The 20394-nt window shown below is 35.2% G+C and overlaps 1 protein-coding gene across 1 annotated transcript in view; it reads right to left on the reverse strand.

Moving 5' to 3' along the window:
* Positions 1–20394, reverse strand: part of MIB1 (MIB E3 ubiquitin protein ligase 1) — a 121613-nt gene that overhangs the window by 43114 nt on the left and 58105 nt on the right. The window contains exons 11-12 of the mRNA XM_049619651.1: positions 8919–9116; positions 6699–6850 (exon numbers count right to left, since the gene is read on the reverse strand). Of these exons, the coding sequence (XP_049475608.1) occupies positions 6699–6850; positions 8919–9116 (350 nt within the window). The remainder of the gene's footprint in view (positions 1–6698; positions 6851–8918; positions 9117–20394) is intronic.

Genomic DNA, 20394 nt, shown 5'->3' on the forward strand with positions numbered 1-20394 from the left:
TACTGTTAATTCCCCTTGGAAGAACCACAGTGGTTAACAATGTTTATAAAATGTTTTATGAAAAATGTGTGGACAACTTAAGGATTGCAAATAAAATAATTTTACTTATTTATCCTCTCTTGGTGTCAAATTTCTTATCCTTCAGAAAAGAAACGGTAATGAAATGTAGCCTATGCTTCATGATAAAAGAAATGAAACTTCCTTCAAAGGAAGAAAAGAATTGGGAAGGTCACTCAAAACCTAACTGAAACTATAATGGGACACTACAGTGTGGTTCTCATGGACACGCACACATTCTAAATTAAAGAAAAATATAACATTAAATATAATAATACTCTAGAAATATTGGGTCACTATCTTCCATAGGATTAGCATTTAATTTTACTGCTATTTACCTGAATATTGTTCAGTTAGGTGAAAAAGGAGATGATACTGCAGAGTATCTTGTGCAGAGACTGAAACAATATCTAGCTCTTCCAACCCCAAAACAAAAGTTTTTAACCCTCAGAAAAGAAAGAAAATGCCAAGTATCATGTCTTTTTACTGTGTAGATATTCCAACTCTACATACTGGTTTCCTTAGTTGTAAAATGAGGATCTCTTCTAATAATAACATCTTATGACTCTCCTCACTCTTCTTCTTTGTCCTTCACAAAAAAATACACATACAAGCCTCCCTCTCTCAGTGGAGAGAAAATGAAGGAAGAGAAAAATGACAAGTTATCCAACATCTCTTTGTTTTTCTTACTGACCACAATACAACCATAGATAATGTCATGTTCCTTAATACATGGAAACAAACATTTCAGGAGTTAATCAAGGGTTACTGATGTCCAAGTAGTAGTTTAAAACTCTACATGTTCACACAATCCTCAAGAGACTACTCCTCTATTTCAAAGTGAAGACCATCCCTTAAAAGAATGGAGGCAAAGTGTGTGTGTGTGTGTGTGTGTCTGTAAATATATATATAAATATAAATTTTATCACTTCATTCAAGTTATTAGGCCTTCCTGCTCATATCAATCACATTTCAATTAGTCCATTAAATATATTTATGTATTACAAGGCACACAGTGTTTGAGACTGGATGCATAGCACATATAAGAGAAAATGGACACACTATAAGTATAGTCTCATTTAATAATACTCTCAGCTACATTTTATATAGCACCCAGAATATTCAAATTTTATTAAAAAAGAAAAATATTCAACACAAAGATATGGATTGGACTATCAAATCTTTATATATTCAACACAATATCATTCATTTATCAGACCTGATTTCAGAATTTAAAAAGTTAAATGAAGGCATCATAATATTCTAGAGGGAAAATTACGAGTTGTTCACATATTCAGTAAGCTTTAGTATGTGCCTTTGTTGGAATAAGCAGTAAGAAATGCCTGTGAAATTATCTTAGCACTAACCTGAAAACACAAGATTATTACATCATGTGGTCCATTTATATTTTACTGTTATTTCTCACACTCAATTTATATTAAAGAAAAATGTGTAAATAACACTATGTAAGGTAACTTCATAATACTATTAACAGTGCCTCCAAAATATCAATCTGGTATCAGTATCTCCAAAACACTTGGCTGGTTTTTGGCCAGCTCTGCCGAGAATATTGCTAATTTATTCTCATGCCTGAGAAGGAGCTCTAAAAACTTAAAGGAAGCTAAAAATGCAACACCTTCACAGAAAGTACCTAAGTAACGTGTTGATTAATACTAATTCAAAGAAATTTAGTTTTCATTTTCAACAACAGAAATGATCTCTGCTCTTCATTTAAATCTGAAATTTCGCCTGTATATAAGAAAAGATAATATGGCTAAACTCTATGGAAACTATCTCTATAATAATCAAAAATAAAAACGCAGCATTGTTTTCAGTTAAGATTCCTGAAATTAAAAAAATACTGTATTAAGACACATTGGAACTGCTATTCTACACTGCTCCTAATTTTATAAACCATGATACCATAATATTCAGTGTCTCAGAGTAAAAACTTATATGGTCTCCCACAATTCTGAAAGAAAAGAAATGGCTTTATAACTCTCTCTTAATGTCTTTACTTCAGTTACTGTTACATCATGAGGAAACATCAAGATTAGCTTTGAAATCTAGAATCCACATTGATCTGAAACTTTGAAATCCAGATTTTGTATTCTCCAAAATATATGACATCTAGACATATTTTTGATAACCAGGAATATCACACTTTCTTTTTAAAAAGCACTACCAATAATTAACTCTACTATATTATTAGCTAATTGCTGAAAAATTATTACTGCTTACTAAAGGCAAAGCTAAGGAATAGAATGCTACTTAAATCCCACATGTATATACATGCACATATAAATTTTGGAAACTTTTCCATATTATTAACCATAATAAATTGAAATAATTATTTGTGCTGGTATTAGGCTATATTCACAATGATGTAAACATTTTACTGTAGAACTAATATATACTAGTAAAAGAAAAACCTCAATTAGCTAAGAATTATACTAACTAAAGTACCATCCATTGCAGTTAAAATTGACTATACATGAAATCCAACAATTAAGCCAAGTATACAAAGAAGTATAACTATAATATAAAACAAAGATCACAAAGAAAAAAATGTTATAATTCAAAGTAAGAGATTCATCAAGTTATATAAATTATAAAACACGAGAAAGGGGGAAATGTTGACACATGCTAATCACATCTAATATTTTATTCAAAAATGTTAATTTAATCAGGTTCTGGAAATAATAATTTACTATAATCTGGTTTCCTCAAATAAATGTAAAGGCCAAAGACTTTTAAGATTTCTTTTTTAATGTTTGTTTTGAGACAGAAAGAGGGAGACACAGAATCTGAAGCAGGCTCCAGGCTTTGAGCTGTCAGCATAGAGCCTGATGCGGGGCTCAAACTCACAAATCGTGAGATCTTGACCTAAGCCAAAGTCAGATGCTTAACTGACTGAAACACCCAGGCACCTCAAAGCCAAAGACTTTAGATAAAAATTCTAAGTACACCAGAAATGACTCATCTGTCTTCTGATATCACTGACCAGTGCAAGGAAGAAAAGCAAATTTTAAGAATAAAAAATTTGATATGAAAAGCCTCAAAACAACCTCAGTTGTTTTTGCAATTTCAATTTCAATTTGCAATTTCAAATGATATATAAGTTGTGTCATCTTCTGATACTCTTCAGTGTCCAATTAAAATCACACTCTTTTGGGGGGGCGCGTGGGTGGCTCCGTCAGTTAAATGTCTGACTCTTAATTTCAGCTTAGGTCACAATTTCACAGTCCTGAGATGGAGCCCCATGTGGGGTTCTGTGTTAGGCATGGAGCCTGCTTAAGATTCTCTCTCTCCATCTCCCACTCCCTGCGACCCCTCCTTAAAAAAAAAAGGAATCATACTCTTTATCTGGCAATCTAGAGTCACAACTGCATGAAATATCTTGAAGAAATAAGAATTTAAAAAGTCACGTAGTTTTAACTAAAGCATCACTTTACTGCAGAATAACAATGGCTTTTTTCCCTTTTTTTAAATGTCACCTGACACCAATCATTTGGTTGGAAGAGTCACTATACAAATTTTCAGGGGAACTCTCAAAATTTATACAAGAATTGAAGAAATGTTAAGTAGGATACTCTCTCTTTCTTGTATAGGCTTATTAGCACTATTAAATATACTACCCTACCCCCAGTAGAGTGAAATAATTCAAAATACTTAAAAGTCCCTCATTTCCTAAACACTTCAATTTTCAGTTTATCTTAAACTTTATGATTTAACCTATTGGGATGAGCACTGGGTATTGTATGGAAACCAATTTGACAATAAGTTATATATATAAAAAAACTTTATGATTTAATATAACCTAAATATCCTCAATAAAATCTCTTTTCAACCATTTTAATCTGAAATAATTGCTCTGTTTGACCTCTAACAGTTTCTCTACAGAATCTGTAACTAATCATATTAACATCTTGTGATATCTAAGCGCTGTCATGATTGTCAAATTAAGACTGACATTTATTAAGTCCCTATCATAGTCAAAGCACTGTGGGAGATACACAGATGAAGAGGGGCGCTCACAATTTTAACAGAAACACAGAAATGCCACACTAATAGACATAAAGTGAAATAAAATAAGAACAAAGAACAAGTTAATGTAGGGCAAATAGAAAATAATTTCAATGATGTGATCCAGGAGCTCTGAAGGAAAAGATGCTTAAGATCAAGACAAAGGATAAGGGCACTCTCACTAAGGGAAACGCTTAAATAAATGAGGAAAGTAGACAAAATATTTTAGAAAAAGGGCATAGCATAATGTAGCAGAAGGGCAAGGTGGAAAGGGGGATTTAGTGGGAGATGAAGTTAGAAAGACAGGCTTAGGACACATCACAAATGAGTGTGAAGGCAAAGTTCAAGGTGTATAAATTTTATTCTATGTACAATAGGAAACAAATGAAGATTTGGGAACAGGGAAGGGGAGCCATTATGTCTTTAGAATGGTAAGTTGGCAATTAGATAAAAGTTCAATCAGAGATAAGACTGAAATCAGAGAAAACAATTAGAAAGATATTGTAATAGTTTAAGTAAAAGTGGTGAGTACTTAATTAGATCAGCAAAAATGGGAATAGGAAGAATGGAATAGATTGGAATGCTGGGTACAATAAATGGAATTTGAGAACTGAAGCTGAGAATTAGTGACAGTATAGTCAATGACAACCCTAAGCAAAGAGGCAGGAAGGGGGGTGATGTATTAATACATTCTTAGTTAAATCATTCTCTGTCCATGTGTTTCAGTCTTGCCTCATATACAGACCATAATACAGAAAAAGTAACATAAGGTGGGTAAGACCTGATTCTTAAGTCAGATTCTTGCTCAGCTTCTACCTACTCCACTAGTCACTATATCTTGAATAAATAATTTCATCTCTTTATAAGCTTCATATTCTTTATCTACAAAGAGAAGATATTAACACCTGCCTCAAAAAGCTGTTGAAAGGATTAAAGGAGATAATGCATGTAAACCACTTAGTGGAGGCCTTGCCTATGGTAAGTACTATCATCATCATCTTCTATTTAAAAGGCAGGGAACATACCATTTTGTCTCCTTCACAATGCCAAAGTACAAAGTGTTCAAATATTCGTAATTTGAAAAATCAAAACATAATATAAAATATGGTCATTTGCTTCATCCTACATTATATACCCCTCGTTAAGAGAACCAACAGGCAATAGCAATAAAATCCTCTTGTTCTCTGTGCTCACCCTCTAGTGGTGATTCTAAGAAGCCAAAAAATAACAAAAACTAGAAGGAAACATAATATAAAAACACCATATGGAACCAAAGGATAAGAATTCATGGGGATGTAATATAGTTAGTAATACTGTATTGTGTATTTCAAAGTTGCTAAGTGAGTAAATCTTAAAAGTTCTTATCACAGGAAAAAACATTTGTAACCACATGTGGTGAAGGATCTTAACCAGACTTATCGTGAAAACCATTTCATAATATATACAGATTTCAAACTATTATGTTGTACAACTGAAACTAAAAATGTTATATGTCCATTATATCTCAATTTTAAAAAAGAATTTAGGATGGATTAAAGTGTCAAAATGAACTTGAAAGTGAACAGCTCCCTCAGTCAAGAAATGCAGGCTTAATTCAACTATAAACAGAAGACCTCCAATACCAAATTTTCTAAAATGCTTCTCGTGGTTAAGATGTTCCCCAAACTTTATTCATAGAAAGCTCTAGATTAAGCAAAACTAAGCTTTTTCCTATTCTGTGAGACAGTGCAGATCCTTCATGAGTTCTGTGACTTCCCAGAAGTTTTTTTTCAAACTATAACCAGCAAATACTTTTTTTTGGCAGACTGCCCATCACTATTGTTACAACAGCTGGGAATATCCTCACCAGAAGCATATATATTTATGTTATTAATATGGAGTTAGGTACTTAACAGTTATCTAGCCACATGTTAAAAATAATCATGCAAATGGATAAAAGGAGATGAGAGGACACATTGAGAACGATCTTAAAGAGACATAACTCTCAAGATGGAATGCATTTTTATTAAATCTTTAGATATAAGTATTCTTGGTACTTTATATCCATACTTAATATATATTTCAGTAATCATTTCATAATATTTGTATTAATTTCTGTTTGTTTTTAGAAGGGGGTGCAAGTGAGCAAGGGGCAGAGAGAAAGAGAGAGAGAGAGAGAATCCCCCAAGGGGTGGAAGGGAGGGGGGGAGGAAGAGGGAGGAAGGGAGGGGAAGAGAGGGAGAGCGAGAGAGAGCGAGAGAGAGCGAGAGCGAGAGCGAGAGCGAGAGAGAGAGAGAGAGAGAGAAGCAGGACTCAACCAGGCCTCCTGTTTTTACCTGAAGCAGGGCTTGAGCTCACCCGATATGGGACTCAAACTCACCAACTGTGAGATCATGATCTGAGCCAAAGTCAGATCTTAATCAGGCTTAATGCTTGAGCCACCCAGGCAGTCCTTGCATTAGTTTAACAACCAAAATATAATATAAAATTAACAGTGAAGACATAATTTCTACAGACCTTAAAACGATTTATAAAATACTAAAATAAGTCATTATTTCCTCATCAGCATCAGAAAAAGAGAACTAGCACTAGGAAAATATTTTTAAACTGCTAGAGTAAAAAGTGAGATCTTTTACCTGGGATTTCCTCTTAGTGCTGCATGGTGCAGAGCATTAAATCCATTATTGTTTGTAATGGTAACATCTGCTCCAGCTTCTAGAAGAACTGCCAGGATGTCATCACGTTTCTTACTTATTGCATCATGAAGAGGGGTATCACCTTCAGAATCCTTTTTTTAATTTAAAGAGACTTTCATCAGTTCTTGAACCAAACATCATATGTAATACTAATATATATACTGAACTACTAAACAGAAGCCATATCCAAAAACCATCAACAAAACATCCTATGTTAAATTTTAAGATGCAGGCAAGAGATATTAGCCTCATTATATTAAATAAATTCATACTCAATCTAAACACAATGAACAGGTAGCCTACCAAAGAAAAGGTAAAATAATCACGTTCAAGTATGATTCAGCTAATTATAAAAAGTAATGAGGTGAAAAAGCTGCCCTCAAAATTCATTAGTTTAAAACAGCCGGCTATACCCATTCCTACCAGTAATTGTTATGCCTGAAATTTCAAAACAAACTTACACCAGTCTTGGGGCCCTATAGAAATGAATTAAAAATCAGTAGTTCTCGACCTTGGCTGCATATTTAGAATCTATAGGGGAGCTCTTAAAAAGATACCAGGCTGTTCTCCAGACCAACTAAACCAGAATTTCTGGGAGTGAGACCCAAGCATTAGTAGTTTTTCAGAGCTGCCCAGCTGTATATATTGTGTAGTCATGGGTGAAAATCATCAATCTAAATGTTTGCAAGGGGCAGAAAAGCAGTTAGTTAATCAAAATAGAAACAAATGTAAAAGAAAATTTAGCAGTCTCAGTCTTCCTCTTTTTTTCAAGCTGACTACTTTTTTCATTAATCAACTTACTTAGCAGTAAGTTATTATTCATTTTCAGTTATCTGCATAAATGGGTAATTTAGACCGCATTCATCTCATAGTTCCATAAATGTTAAGTCATACCTATGGCATGTACCACAGTTGCTACATCCAGCCTGCCACCTGTTTTTCTCAATAGTTTTATTGGAACACAGCCACACACAGTCATTTATGTATTATCAATGGCTGCTTTCACGCTATAATTGGAGCACTGGATAGTCATTATAGAAACTATATGAAAGCCTAAATTATCATCTGGCCCTTTATAGAAAAAGTTGGCCAATCCCAGACATATACTCATGTACCCTCATAACAGATTCCTAACCCAAGTTCAATCCAACCGTCTACTTTCTGTCCTCCTATGCAGTGGCACTAAAAATTCATAGTCTTCAACTTCAGCTAGGCTCTTCACATGGTTGGAATAAGCTTCTACAGGCCCTGCTATGTCATACCTTCTGGTCCCCACAGTAGCTATTCCAAATATTCTATCACTCTTCTCAATTACCTTTTCTATACCTACTACTGGCCATTCACTCTCAACAGATGACTTTGCCTCCCATTTCAGACCAAATAAAATCAATAGGTATAACTTATCTCTCCTTCAACAGATTAACACTCTCTACTTCCTCCATCCTCCAATTCTGCCATCCACTTAGAGGGTCTAAGTTCCAAACCCTGTCAGTTCCAAAATGCTGTGCCTCAGATATATCAGTCTCTGATAACCATCTAGCTGAACAAAATCTCCAATTCTTTCAGTTCTCAAACTTCCAGTCCCATTACTCCTGTTTTTCCTCTTCATTACTTCTCTGACACTTATCCAATCTAATCCATCTGGTTGCTAAAACTGTGGAAGGAATCATCTCTTAGGTGATTCTTGCCTCAAAAATTAGGTCCTACTGTAAATTAACCCTAAACCTGTATATTTTCCAAAACAGAAAATCTTCCTGAACTAATGACTAGACTAAGACTCTAAGATAAATTAAGCTACAATTAAAATAATTCAGATAGTTATAAAGCATCATGAAATGTAGCCTATTACACGTCCTTAAGCTGCAGAAGCTCATCGTTATGATCAATAAAATTAAATCAATTCATAAGCTGATATATTTGCAAGCAGTCCCCATCCTCACCTTCCAATATAAAATTAATCTACTGACACTTTCTTTAAAAAGGCTTTTCTAAGAAGGAATAGCTGCCAATTTTATCATATTCTATGCCTTTGGGATCATTTCCTATGACCGAACATGCACAATGAACTGGTAACAAAGGAATGCTTACCAGAGAACTTAGTACTTCGCTTTAACAGAATCCTAGCAATGCCTGCAGAATATTCTTCATGAAAGACTTTACCTGGAGACTAGGATGACAGCCGAAGTCCAATAAAGTCTTCACAACCTGAAGATGGCCCTTATTAACAGCAATATGAAGCGGTGTCTGTCGGCGCTTGTTGCGAGCATTCAAATCAGCACTGCCCCGGTGCAGTACTTCTATAACAGCACCTTCATCTCCAAAAGCTGCGTGGTGAACAGCTCGATCTCCATCTTTATCCTGAACATCATCATTGAAATCTGAATTAGTGAGTGAATTATTTTAGAAATAAAAATAATACCTGAAGCTATAATAATTCATCAAGAACCAGATTAATGTGAGAAAAGGTTACAAAGAACAGAGCCAACAAAATAACTAGAAAGTCATTTGAACAGTGATTAACTCCAAACAGAAATGATGAACCTGGATCAATACACTATTTCACATATATAGTGGACCAATACTTTTATCAGAAGTTAACAGTGATGATGGTAAGCCAACATTAGGAAAATGTTAAATTATGAGACAACCATTTACAAACGTTTTTTCTATCCAAAAATTTTACAAAGGCTTTTTAATGACATAAAAATTATGTAAATATTAGTTGAGCAATTTAAAAAAGACAGGATGCCAAACTGAGATATCAATTAACTTTGAGAGAAATATATCAATATATTAACATTGGTTATCTCTGGCTAGTGAGGATACATTCTTCCTGTATATTCAAGAACAGAAAAAATTTAAGTACTACCTGAAAAGATAAAAAAATGACACACAAATCAGCATAACTTGATATATCCAAAACCCAAAATTATTTCAGAAAAATCCAGGAGGTATGCCTTACCTTTTTTTAAGTTCATTTATTTATTTGGCGGGGGTGGGGTGGGGAGGTATGCACAAGCAGGGTAGGGGCAAAGAGAGAAGGAGAGAGAGAAGTCCAAGCAAGCTCTGCTAAATCAGCAGAGTCCCACGTGGGGCCCAATCTCATGAATGGTGAGATCATGACCTGAGCCAAAATCAAGAGTTGATGCTTAACTGACTGAGCCACCCAGGTACCCCTAAAGTCTTACCTTTTATAACAGGCATATTTCTGGAGATGAGAGGCAGAGAAAGACCCAATTACTTAATTTTTTTTCAAATATAAGAAACAACTTTTTAAAGAGGAAAAAAATGCCCATACTGTACCATGAAGATAATATACATAGTCTACACTAAAAAAGAAGTCCCATCACTTTGCTCGATCCAGATGGAGATATGTATTATAAGGATACTATCTTTACTTCAGACATCTCAAATTCTGACACTCAGAAGTAAGCACGCTCTGAGACTTTCTCCAGAGCAATGATTCCCAACCCACAGTCCTTCACTCTCATGGAGTCCAGTTTTAGCAAGTGGTTTGAAAATCCATATGGTACTCAGCATTAGGTGAACTACTTTTCACAGATTTAAATTAAAAACAAAACAACAGTTCAAAACAGTTGCTGAATTCAAAAGAGTTTTTATCCTTAGAATATTCTCAGGAGGATATTAAAAGTAAAACCACTAATATAGGGGTTCACAACAATTTGACAGCCTCCCTTGCAAAGGCGGGAAACTATAACTCAGCAGTACTTCTACCTTACTAATATGCCAACTAAGCCAAACTAGTTTTTGTTACCTGTCAACCTTGAGCATAAAGGAACTAGCATGCTACCATGTGAAAGATTTGATTCAACTCGTGTGTCTCTGAGCATTATATTTAAACAACCCAGAGAAATCAGCTTTTACAAAAGAAAATTCTAGATTTGTGTGTGTGTGTGAGACAGAGAGACAAAGAGATGAAACCTCTCTAGTAGCATTATGTTTCAGAATCTTAGATTTAAGCTCTTCCTTCCCTGTAATTTGTTTAGATTTATTTTTTGTTATAATTTTTAAGGCAATCTAAGTGGTTCTCTTTCTGTTAAAAATAACATCAATCCACTAACACTCGCCAAATAAAAACAGGAACTATTTATGAAATGTACCATATGTTTATGATTGTTAGAAAGCTGTTACTGAAACACTGTTATGCAGGTCCTGTCAACAATTTATTTACACGAAAAAAAAAACCACTAAAAAATTAAAAACCCTTATATGTCAAAAGGATATATACATAAGAGAAACTTCAAGATTTTGGAAAATATATACAGTAGAAAACAATTACTTTGTTTTTCTTCAAAATAAAAAACCTCAGCTGCATAAAAACTTGAATAGGTTTTGTTGCTTTCTTCTGAATCCATTTGTAGTATCCAAATACACCTAATAGAAGCTCATTATTATGTCTCCATCCTGGCACCAAATGAGATGTTGAGGGACAGGATCACAGCTGATCTCAATAAGGCTACCTGAAAGGATTTGTGCAGGGGCCTCAAATTAAACCTGATCTTGGGTCTTTCTACCCTCTTATCCCCCTCTTTCCTCTGAACTTTGCAAAATCTGCTCTCATTCCCTAGGTTAGCTGACAGAACCACAAACCATATGGTCAACAAAATCAGTATGTGTAAGTTATGCTCACCTACTTCCTCTCCCTGAGACACAAAATATACAAGCACAAAATTCTACGCTTGTTACTCTTCAATTTACATTCAGATCTCTTCTCTCTTCTCCAGTCCTACCACAAATTAATTTAGGTCTTGATTCTCAGTCACCTAACTTATTGCCACAGCTTACCCTGCCTCCACTTTATTTTACCCCAATCTATTCTGCGCGCTCTCTCGCTCCCTCTCGCTCGCTCGCTCGCTCTCTCTCTCTCTCTCTCACACACACACACAAATTCCCTCTGTAAAGTATAACATCTATGTTTAAAACTCTAATGTAACCCTACTATATAAATAACAAACCTCTTTTAAAACCTATCTGTGGACCATATCATATTCATCTGCTGCCATCATTGCCTCACATATAAAACTCTATAACTTACCAACTTATTTGACCCCCTATGTTCATATACTTCACCCCAGATATCAATGCGTTGATTCCTCACCTTGTTGGCTTGAGAACAGATACCCTTTACAATTCAGCTCAGACAACCTCTCCCTCCCCTATGAAACATCCCCTCTCACAAAATCTTATTATCATTCTGTAGTATAATTATTTGTTTTCAAGTACATCATTTTTAAAATGTTTATTTTTATTTTTGAGAGAGAGTGAGAGTGCAAGCAGGGGAGGAACAGAGAGAGAGAGAGAGAGAGAGAGAGAGAGAGAGAATCCCAAGAGGGCTCTGTGCTGCCAGCGTAGAGCCTGATGCAGGGCTTGAACCATGAGATCATGATCTGAGCAGAAACCAAGAGTTGGTGCTTAACCAACTGAACCACTTAGGAACTCCTCCAAGTACATTATTCTTATTTGACTGTTTCTTTTGGGCTACAACTGTATCTTTGTCATCTTTATCCCCAGGATGCACCACAGTACCTACTAGCTAGTAAGAACCAAAATGGGTACAGAGTTGAATCTTTAATATGCCTTAATTACAATCATGGGTTTTTTGGTTTTATTTTTTTCAAGAGACAGAGCATGTGCACACATGAGGGGTAGGGGCAGAGCGAGAGTGGCAGTGGTAGGGGAGAAGGGGAGAGGGCGTAAGAGAGAGATCCTAAGCAGGCTCCAAGCTCAGCATGGAGCCTGATGCAGGGCTTAATCTCACAAACATGAGATCATGACCTGAGCCAAAATCAAGAGTTGGACACTTAATTGACTGACCCACCAAGGTATCCCTACAATCATGGTTTGTTTGTTTTTTTAAGTTCATTTATTCATTTTGAGAGAGAGCAAGCATGAGCAGGGGGTGGGCAGAGAGAAAGAATCCTAAGCAGGCTTTGTACTGTCAGTGCAAAGGCCAATGTGGGGCTTGAACCCACAAACCGTGAGAGCACGACCTAAACTGAAACCAAGAGTCAGATGCTTAACCAACTGAGCCACACAGGTGCCCCTACAATCATGTTTTTTAAATGATTTTTTTTTACTGTAAAATACAAGTAACATAAAATTTATCATCTTAACCATCTCTAAGTGTAAAATTCAGTGATATTAAACATATTCATATTGTTATGCACCCATCACCGCCATCCATCTCCAGAACTCATCTTGTAAAACTAAAACTATACCTTTTACACAATAATTCTCCATCGTCCCTCTTCCCAACCGCTGGAAACCATTATTCTACTTTCTGTCTCTATGATTTTTGACTAGTCCAGGTACTTCACATAAATGGAAGCATACAGTATTTGTATTTTGCAATTGTCTTATTTCATTTAGCATCATGTCCTCAAGGTTCATCCACGTTGTAGCATGAGGCAAAATTACCTTTCTTTTTAAGTAAATAATACTCCTTTGTATGTATATACCACATTTTGTTTAGCCATTCATAAATCAAGAATACTTAGGTTGCTTCCAATTTTTAGCTACTTTGAATAATGATATGAACACTGTTCTTTCAATTCTTGTAGGTATATACCCAGAGATGGAATTGTTGGATCATATGGTAATTCTATTTTTAACGAATCACCATACTGTTTCCACAGCAGCCATACAATTTTACATCCTCACCAACCTCCCCAAAGGGTTCCAATTTCTCCACATCCTCACATATTTTCTGTTTGGCTTTTTTTCTTTTTTTTCTTTTTTTTTTTTTATAGTAGCCATCTGACTAGCTACCTGTAAGGTGGTATCTCATTACGGTTTTGATTTACATTTCCCTAATGATTTGTGATGTTTACCATCTTTTCAGGTGCTTATGAGCCATCCATATATATTATTTGGAAAATGTCTATTCAAGTCCTTTGCCCAGTTTTGAATCAGGTTTTGTTATTGTTGTTAAGTTGTAAGTATTCTCCATATCCTGGACATCGACCCATTATCAGGCATACAATTTGCCAGTATTGTCCCATATTCTGTAGGTTGCCTTTTCATGGTTGATAGTGTCCTTTGGTGCACAGAATTTTTCAATTTTCATGGAAGTCCAATTTGCCTATTTCTTCTTTTGCTGCATGTGCCAACAAATCACTGCCAAATCCAATGTTGTGAGCTTTGCCCAATGTTTTCTTCTAAGAGTTTTATACTTTTAGCTTTTGCATTTAGGTCTTTGACCTACTGAGTTAATTTCTGTAGATGATTTGAGGTAAGGGTCCACCTTCATTCTTTTGTACATAGATATCCTGTTTTCCCAGCACCATCTATTGAAAAGACTGTCCTTTCCTCACTGAATACTCTTGGCGCCCTTGTCAAAAATTATTTGACCATGTATGCAAGGATTAATGGACTCTTTATTCTGTTCCACTGAGTTATAGATCTGTCTTTATGCTAGTACCAAACTGTTTTGAGTATTGTACCTTTGCAGTAAATTTTGAAATCAGGAAGAATGAGTCTCCCAGATTTTTTATTCCTTTTCAAGATGGTTTTGGCTATCTCAGGGTATCTTGAGATGACATACTGAACTATAGAATGGATTTTTCCATTTCTGGAAAAAAAAATCACTAATATTTTGACAAGGTTTGCATTGAACATGTGGATTAGTTTGGGCAGTACTGACATCATTATATAAATTCTTCCAATCCATGAACATGAAATAGGTTTCTATTTGCTTATGTCTTCTATAATTTCTTTCAGCAGTATTTTGTAGTTTTCATTGTACAAGTCTTTCACTTCTTTGGTTACATTAATTCCTAATTATTTTTGTTGCTATTGTAAATGGAGTTGTTTTCTTAATATCCCCTACTGATTGTTGATGGTTAGTGTACAGAAATGCAACTAGCTTTTGTACATTGACTTTGTATCCTGACACTTTACTGAATATCTTAATTAGTTCTAAAAATTTTTTGTGTGGAACTTTAGGGTTTTCTAGATAAAAGGATAACATAATCTGCAGAGATAATTTTACTTCTTCCTTTCCAAGGTCGATGCCTTTTATTTCTTTTTCATGCCTAATTACTCTGGCTAGGACTTCCAGTACCATGTTGAATGTGAGTGGAAAAGTGAGTATCCTTACCTTTTTCCTGATCCCAGAGGACAAATTTTCAGTTTTTCATATATGATTTTTATTATGTCAAGGTTGTTTCCTTCCATTCCTAGTTTGCTGGGGGTTTTTTAATCATAAAAGGGTAATGAATTTAATCAAATGCTTCTACATCAATGGAGATGGTCACATGGTTTTCTCCCTTCATTCTGTTAATGTGATGCTATCACATTGATCGATTTTTGTATGCTAAACCTTCCTTTAGTCCAAGAATAAATCCCCACTTGGTCATGCTGTATAATCCTTTTAATATGCTGAATTTGGTTAGTATTTTGTTGAGGAACTTTATATCATTCTTCACAAGGGATATTGGTTTGTAGTTTTCTTATAGTAACTTTGTCTGGCTATGACATCAGGGTAAAGCAGGCTTCATAGAATGAGTTAGGAAGTGTTCTCTCCTCTGACATTTTTGAAAAATCTGAGAACAACTGGTGTTAGCTCTTTAAATGTTTGGTAGAGTTCATCAGTGAATCAATCAGTTCCAGGGCTTTTCTTTGTCAGGGTATTTTTTTAAATTACTGATTCAATCTTCTTATTAGCTATAGGTCTATTCAGATTTCCTATATCTTCATGATTCACTCTTAGGTTTTGTGTTTCTAGGTATTTGTCCAGTTCATCTAGGTTATCCCATTTGTTGGCATACAACTCTTTAAAGTACTCACTTATACACCTTTCCATTTCTGTAGAAATGGTAATGTCCCCACTTTCATTTCTGATTTTAGTACTCAGAGTCTTTTTTTAATGTTTATTTATTTTTGTTTACTATTTTGTTATTATTGTTTATTTATTAATGTTTATTTTAACAGTGCATACACAAGCAGGGGAGGAGCATAGAGAGAGAGGCAGAAAGAGTATCCCAAGCAGGCTCCACACTGTGGAGCTCAATCTCACAGCCCTGAGATCATGACCTGAGCTGAAATCAAGAGTCGGACACTTAACAGACTGAACTACCCAGGCTCCCTGATTTTTTTTTTTTTTTAACTGTTTATTTATTTTTGAGAGAGAGAGACAAAGCCTTAGTTGGGAAGGAGCAGAGAAAGAGGGAGACACAGAATCTGAAGCAGGCTCCAGGCTCTGAGCTGTCAGCATAGAGCCCAACGTGGGGCTCAAACCCACAAACTGCAAGATCATGACCTGAGCCAAAGTCAGACACTGAAATGACTGAGCCACCCAGGCACCCCTATCTGATCTATTTTTTAAATGTACCCATGTATAGCTATAAACTTCTCTTTCATACTGCTTTCACTACATCTCACAGGTTTTAGTTATGTTATGCTTTTGTTTTCATTCATGTCTAAGTATTGTCTTATTTCCCTTGCAATTTCTTTGATCCATTCATTGCTTAATTTTAATTTCCACAAATTTGTGAATTTTCCAGTTTTTCCTCTGTTATTGATTTGAAACTTCATCACATTGTGGTCAGAGAAGATACTCTGTAAGACATCTACCTTTTTAAATCTACTGAGCCTTAATATGCGACTTAACGTATGGTCTGTCCTGAAGAATGTACAAGGTGCACTTGAAAAGAATGTGCATGCTGTTGTTAAGTGGAGTGTTCCATAGATGTCTATTAGCTCTATTTGGCTTTATTGTGTTGTTCTATCCATTACTGAGAGTAGGATACTGAAGTCTCAAGCTACTATTGTAAAAATGTTTATTTCTCCCATCACTTCTGTCAATTTTTTTCATCTATTTGTTTGGTCTATTATTAAGTATATAAATATTTATAATTGTCATATCTTCTTGCTGTATTGAACTTTTTAAAAATAATGCCCATCTCTGTCTTTTATAACCTTCATGACTTAAATTCTATTCTGTCTAAAATTAGTGGAGCTACTCCTGCTCTCTTTTGGTTACTATTTGCATTAATATCTTTCTCCATCCTTTCACTTTAAACTTATGTATCTATGCACCTAAACTGAGTCTCTTATACAGAGAATATATTACATCATTTTTAATCTATTCTGCCAGTCTCTGTCTTTTATACTTTAATCCACCTACATTTAAAGTAATTGTTGATAAGGAATAACTTACTGTTGTCATCTTCCTATATATTTTCTAGATACCATACAGCTTTTGTTGCCTCATTTTCCAAATTAATGTCCTCTTTTATATTTAATTGTTATTTTGAAGTGAAACATTTTAATTCCCTTCTCATTTCCTTTCATGTATATTCTATATCTATTTTATTCAGTCACCATGGGGGTTATATTTAACTTCCTAAAGTTATAATACTAATTTCAAATTTATACCAGCTTAACTTCAATAACCTACAAAAACTCATTAACAGCTCCATTCACAACACTTTCAGTTATTGTCACCACAAAATTACAACTTTGTACATTGTGTGCCCAAAAATATAATTTTTTTAAATCCATCAGTTCTTAAATTATGCAGAAAACAAAATGTAGATTTACAAACCAAAATTGCAATAATACTAGATTTTAGACTAATAATTTTTTTATGTATTAGTCTCTTAAACCATGTGGGAAACAAAAGAAAGAATTATAGACAATATATTGTTAAAATAATGCTATCTTTTATAAATGCCTACATATTTTACCTTTACAGTGATTTTATTTCTTCTTATGGCTTCAAGTTACTACCTAAAACAACTCATTTCACCCTGCAGGACTCCTTTTGGGATTTCTTGCAAGGCAGGCATAGTGGTAACAAACTCCCTCAGTTTTAGGGAATGTCTTCATTTCTCTGCCATTTTTGAAGGAGAGTTTTACCAGACACAGGATTTTTGGTTGACTGTGTGTGTGTGTGTGTGTGTGTGTGTGTGTGTGTTCTTTTTAGCACCTTGAATACATCAGTCCACTATCTTCTGGACTCCAAAGTTTCTGATGAGAAATCTGAAAATCTTATGAGGATTCCTTATAAGTGACAAGTCACCTCTGTTTCTGCTTTCAAGATTCTTTGGCCTTGGCTCTTGAAGTTTGATGATTATTGTGTGTGTCTCAGCATAGGTCTCTTTGAGTTCATCCTACTTGAAATTCACTGTGCTTCTTGGATGTTTGTAATCAGGTCTTTCATCAAATTTGGGAAGTTTGGGGCCACAGTTTCTTCAAATAATCTCTCTGCTCCTCCCCCCCCCCCCCCCCCGCCAACCTCTTCTCCTCAAACTCCCACAGTACATATCATGGTCCACCTGATAGTGTCCCACAGGTCCCTAAGGCTCTGTTCATTTTTTCTTCAATTTTTTTTCCTTCTATTCCTCAGACTCCATAATTTTCATTGTCTTATCTTCCAGTTCACTGGGTCTTTCTTCTGTCTGGTTAAACCTGTCTTTGTATATCTCCATGAATTTTTCACTTCAGTTATCGTACTTTTCAACTTTAGAATTTCTTCTTGATTTCTTTTTAGGTTATCTTTGTGTTCACTGTTATTTCCATTTTGTTCATACATCATTTTCTTGACTTTCTTCTCATCTTCAGTTAGTTCTTGGAGTGTCTTTAAGATAACTGTTTTTAGAGTCTTTGTCTAGTAAGCCTATATCTGGTTTTATCGCAAGCAGTTTCTGTTGCCTTATTTTTCTTCCTTTAAATGGACCATACTTTCCTATTTCTTTGTATGCCTTGTGATTTTTTTTGTTGAAATCTGGACATTTGATTCTAATAACACAGTAACTCTTAAAATCAGATGCTTCCCCTTTTGCAGGGTTTTCTGGGTTTTTTTTTTCCTGTTTTGTTTTTAATTGTTTTAGGCTTTCTTTGTGCTTATAGCCTAAGGTGTAAAAAGGTCTTTTCTGAACCTGCACTTTTCCTTGGGCATGTGCAGTGACCTTCTAGTTTCTCACAGTAGTTGCTTTTGGATGTCCTAGTCTTTAATGCCAGGCTCCCAGAAGGAGAAAAAGAAAAAAAAAAGGGGGGGGGAGAGGGGGAGGGTGTACCAATCTTCAAATCTTCTGGAAGTCACTTCAGCCAAGGGGGAATGGCTTACAACAATGGGAGGGTACAACAATGGCGGCCCACCTCTGTGTCTCCACCTCCATGATCAGAAGCAGCAATCAGTGATCAGAACACAGATCCTGATGTTTATAGAAAAGAGTCCTTGTTGCCCACCCTGGCTCCTGCAAGCTGATCTAGGAACATAAACACGGCTGCCTGCCACTGGGCTAAAGGTTGGCATATAGGTAGTTCCTGCTGAATTAAGAGCTAAAATTGACAACATTGACCACAATTAACCTCCAACCCTTCCCCTGGAAGTAGCAAGATTTCAACAGAATCCAGAGTTCTAAAATAGTTACATCAGAAAGAATTCTACAAGTACTGTTGTTATCTAGGTGGGGTGATGAATTTCTACTACTTCCTACATCACTATATTCCCAGAATCCTCTCAGTAACTACCATGATTTTTAACATCAATGGAATTAAACATTTCCTGAATATACTGACACTTTCAGTAAATTAGTTCAACTATTTTATTATCCCCAGATATAATTAGTAGTATTTTACTTCATCTTTTTTTCCCTAAAACTCATTCAATTCATTAAGATACTGGTATTCTGATCATGCTAAAACTTCAACACAATTGTTTGGAAGTGGTGTATTCTGGTTGATTCATTCAGTGAGTATTTAATGGGTTCCTACTACAAGCTCAGTATTGTTCTGGACAGTGGTGATACAACAATGGACAAAATAAAGTTCCTACCCTCATAGAGTTTACATTCTAGTGGGGGAGATAGAATATTATCAACAAAATACGTAAATAAAATGTAAATTTTAGGTAGTAAAAGGGCCATAGGGAAAATACTGGAGGGAAGAAGGATTAGATGACAGCCAAGGGATGGCCTCCCAGCCAAAGAATAGCTGAAGAAGTGAGAGAGAGAAAGCTATGAGGATATTTGGGGGAAGAAGTGTGAAGACTAGGATGGTAACAGCAGAAAGGATAAAAAAATGTTCAAATTCTGGATATATTTTGAAGAGCCAACAGGATTTAGTGATGGTAATTACTCATTACCAGATAAGTAATATGAAAAAACAAAAGAGAAATCAGCGATGATTCTTAAAACTCAACCTGAGCAACTAAAAGAATTTACAGATAAGGGAAGGCTAAAACTCTAGTGTGTCCCCTTGTAAAGCTTGACCTTTTTGTTTGGGCAATCTCAGATTTTAGCCTGCGTTCCTGTAAAAGCCAACTTAAAGACTGTTTTCTAAGTCTTACAAATCTAATCTTTTGTTGACATGCCACATTTTTAATAGTACCAGTTTTGGAGGCATAGTGTGGAATAAGGAGGTAGGGAAGCCTCCATTCATAATCTAAATCAACATGGATCCTTCAGGAACTATGTATACCAATTCCTAGAGCCACTTTGAAGATTATTATCCTGAGCCCTGACTTGTTTTTAAGAAAAGAATTTCCTTAAACTGCCCAGTCTTGAAGCCCACTTGCCCTTTCCTTCTCAGTTTTACATTTACATAAACTGTTACTACAGTTTTGGGTTTTTTTAACTTATTTACTTATTTTGAGAGAGAGAAAGGGCAT

Source organism: Panthera uncia (assembly GCF_023721935.1).
Source record: "Panthera uncia isolate 11264 chromosome D3 unlocalized genomic scaffold, Puncia_PCG_1.0 HiC_scaffold_8, whole genome shotgun sequence".
In the NCBI taxonomy this organism is placed as follows: domain Eukaryota; kingdom Metazoa; phylum Chordata; class Mammalia; order Carnivora; family Felidae; genus Panthera; species Panthera uncia.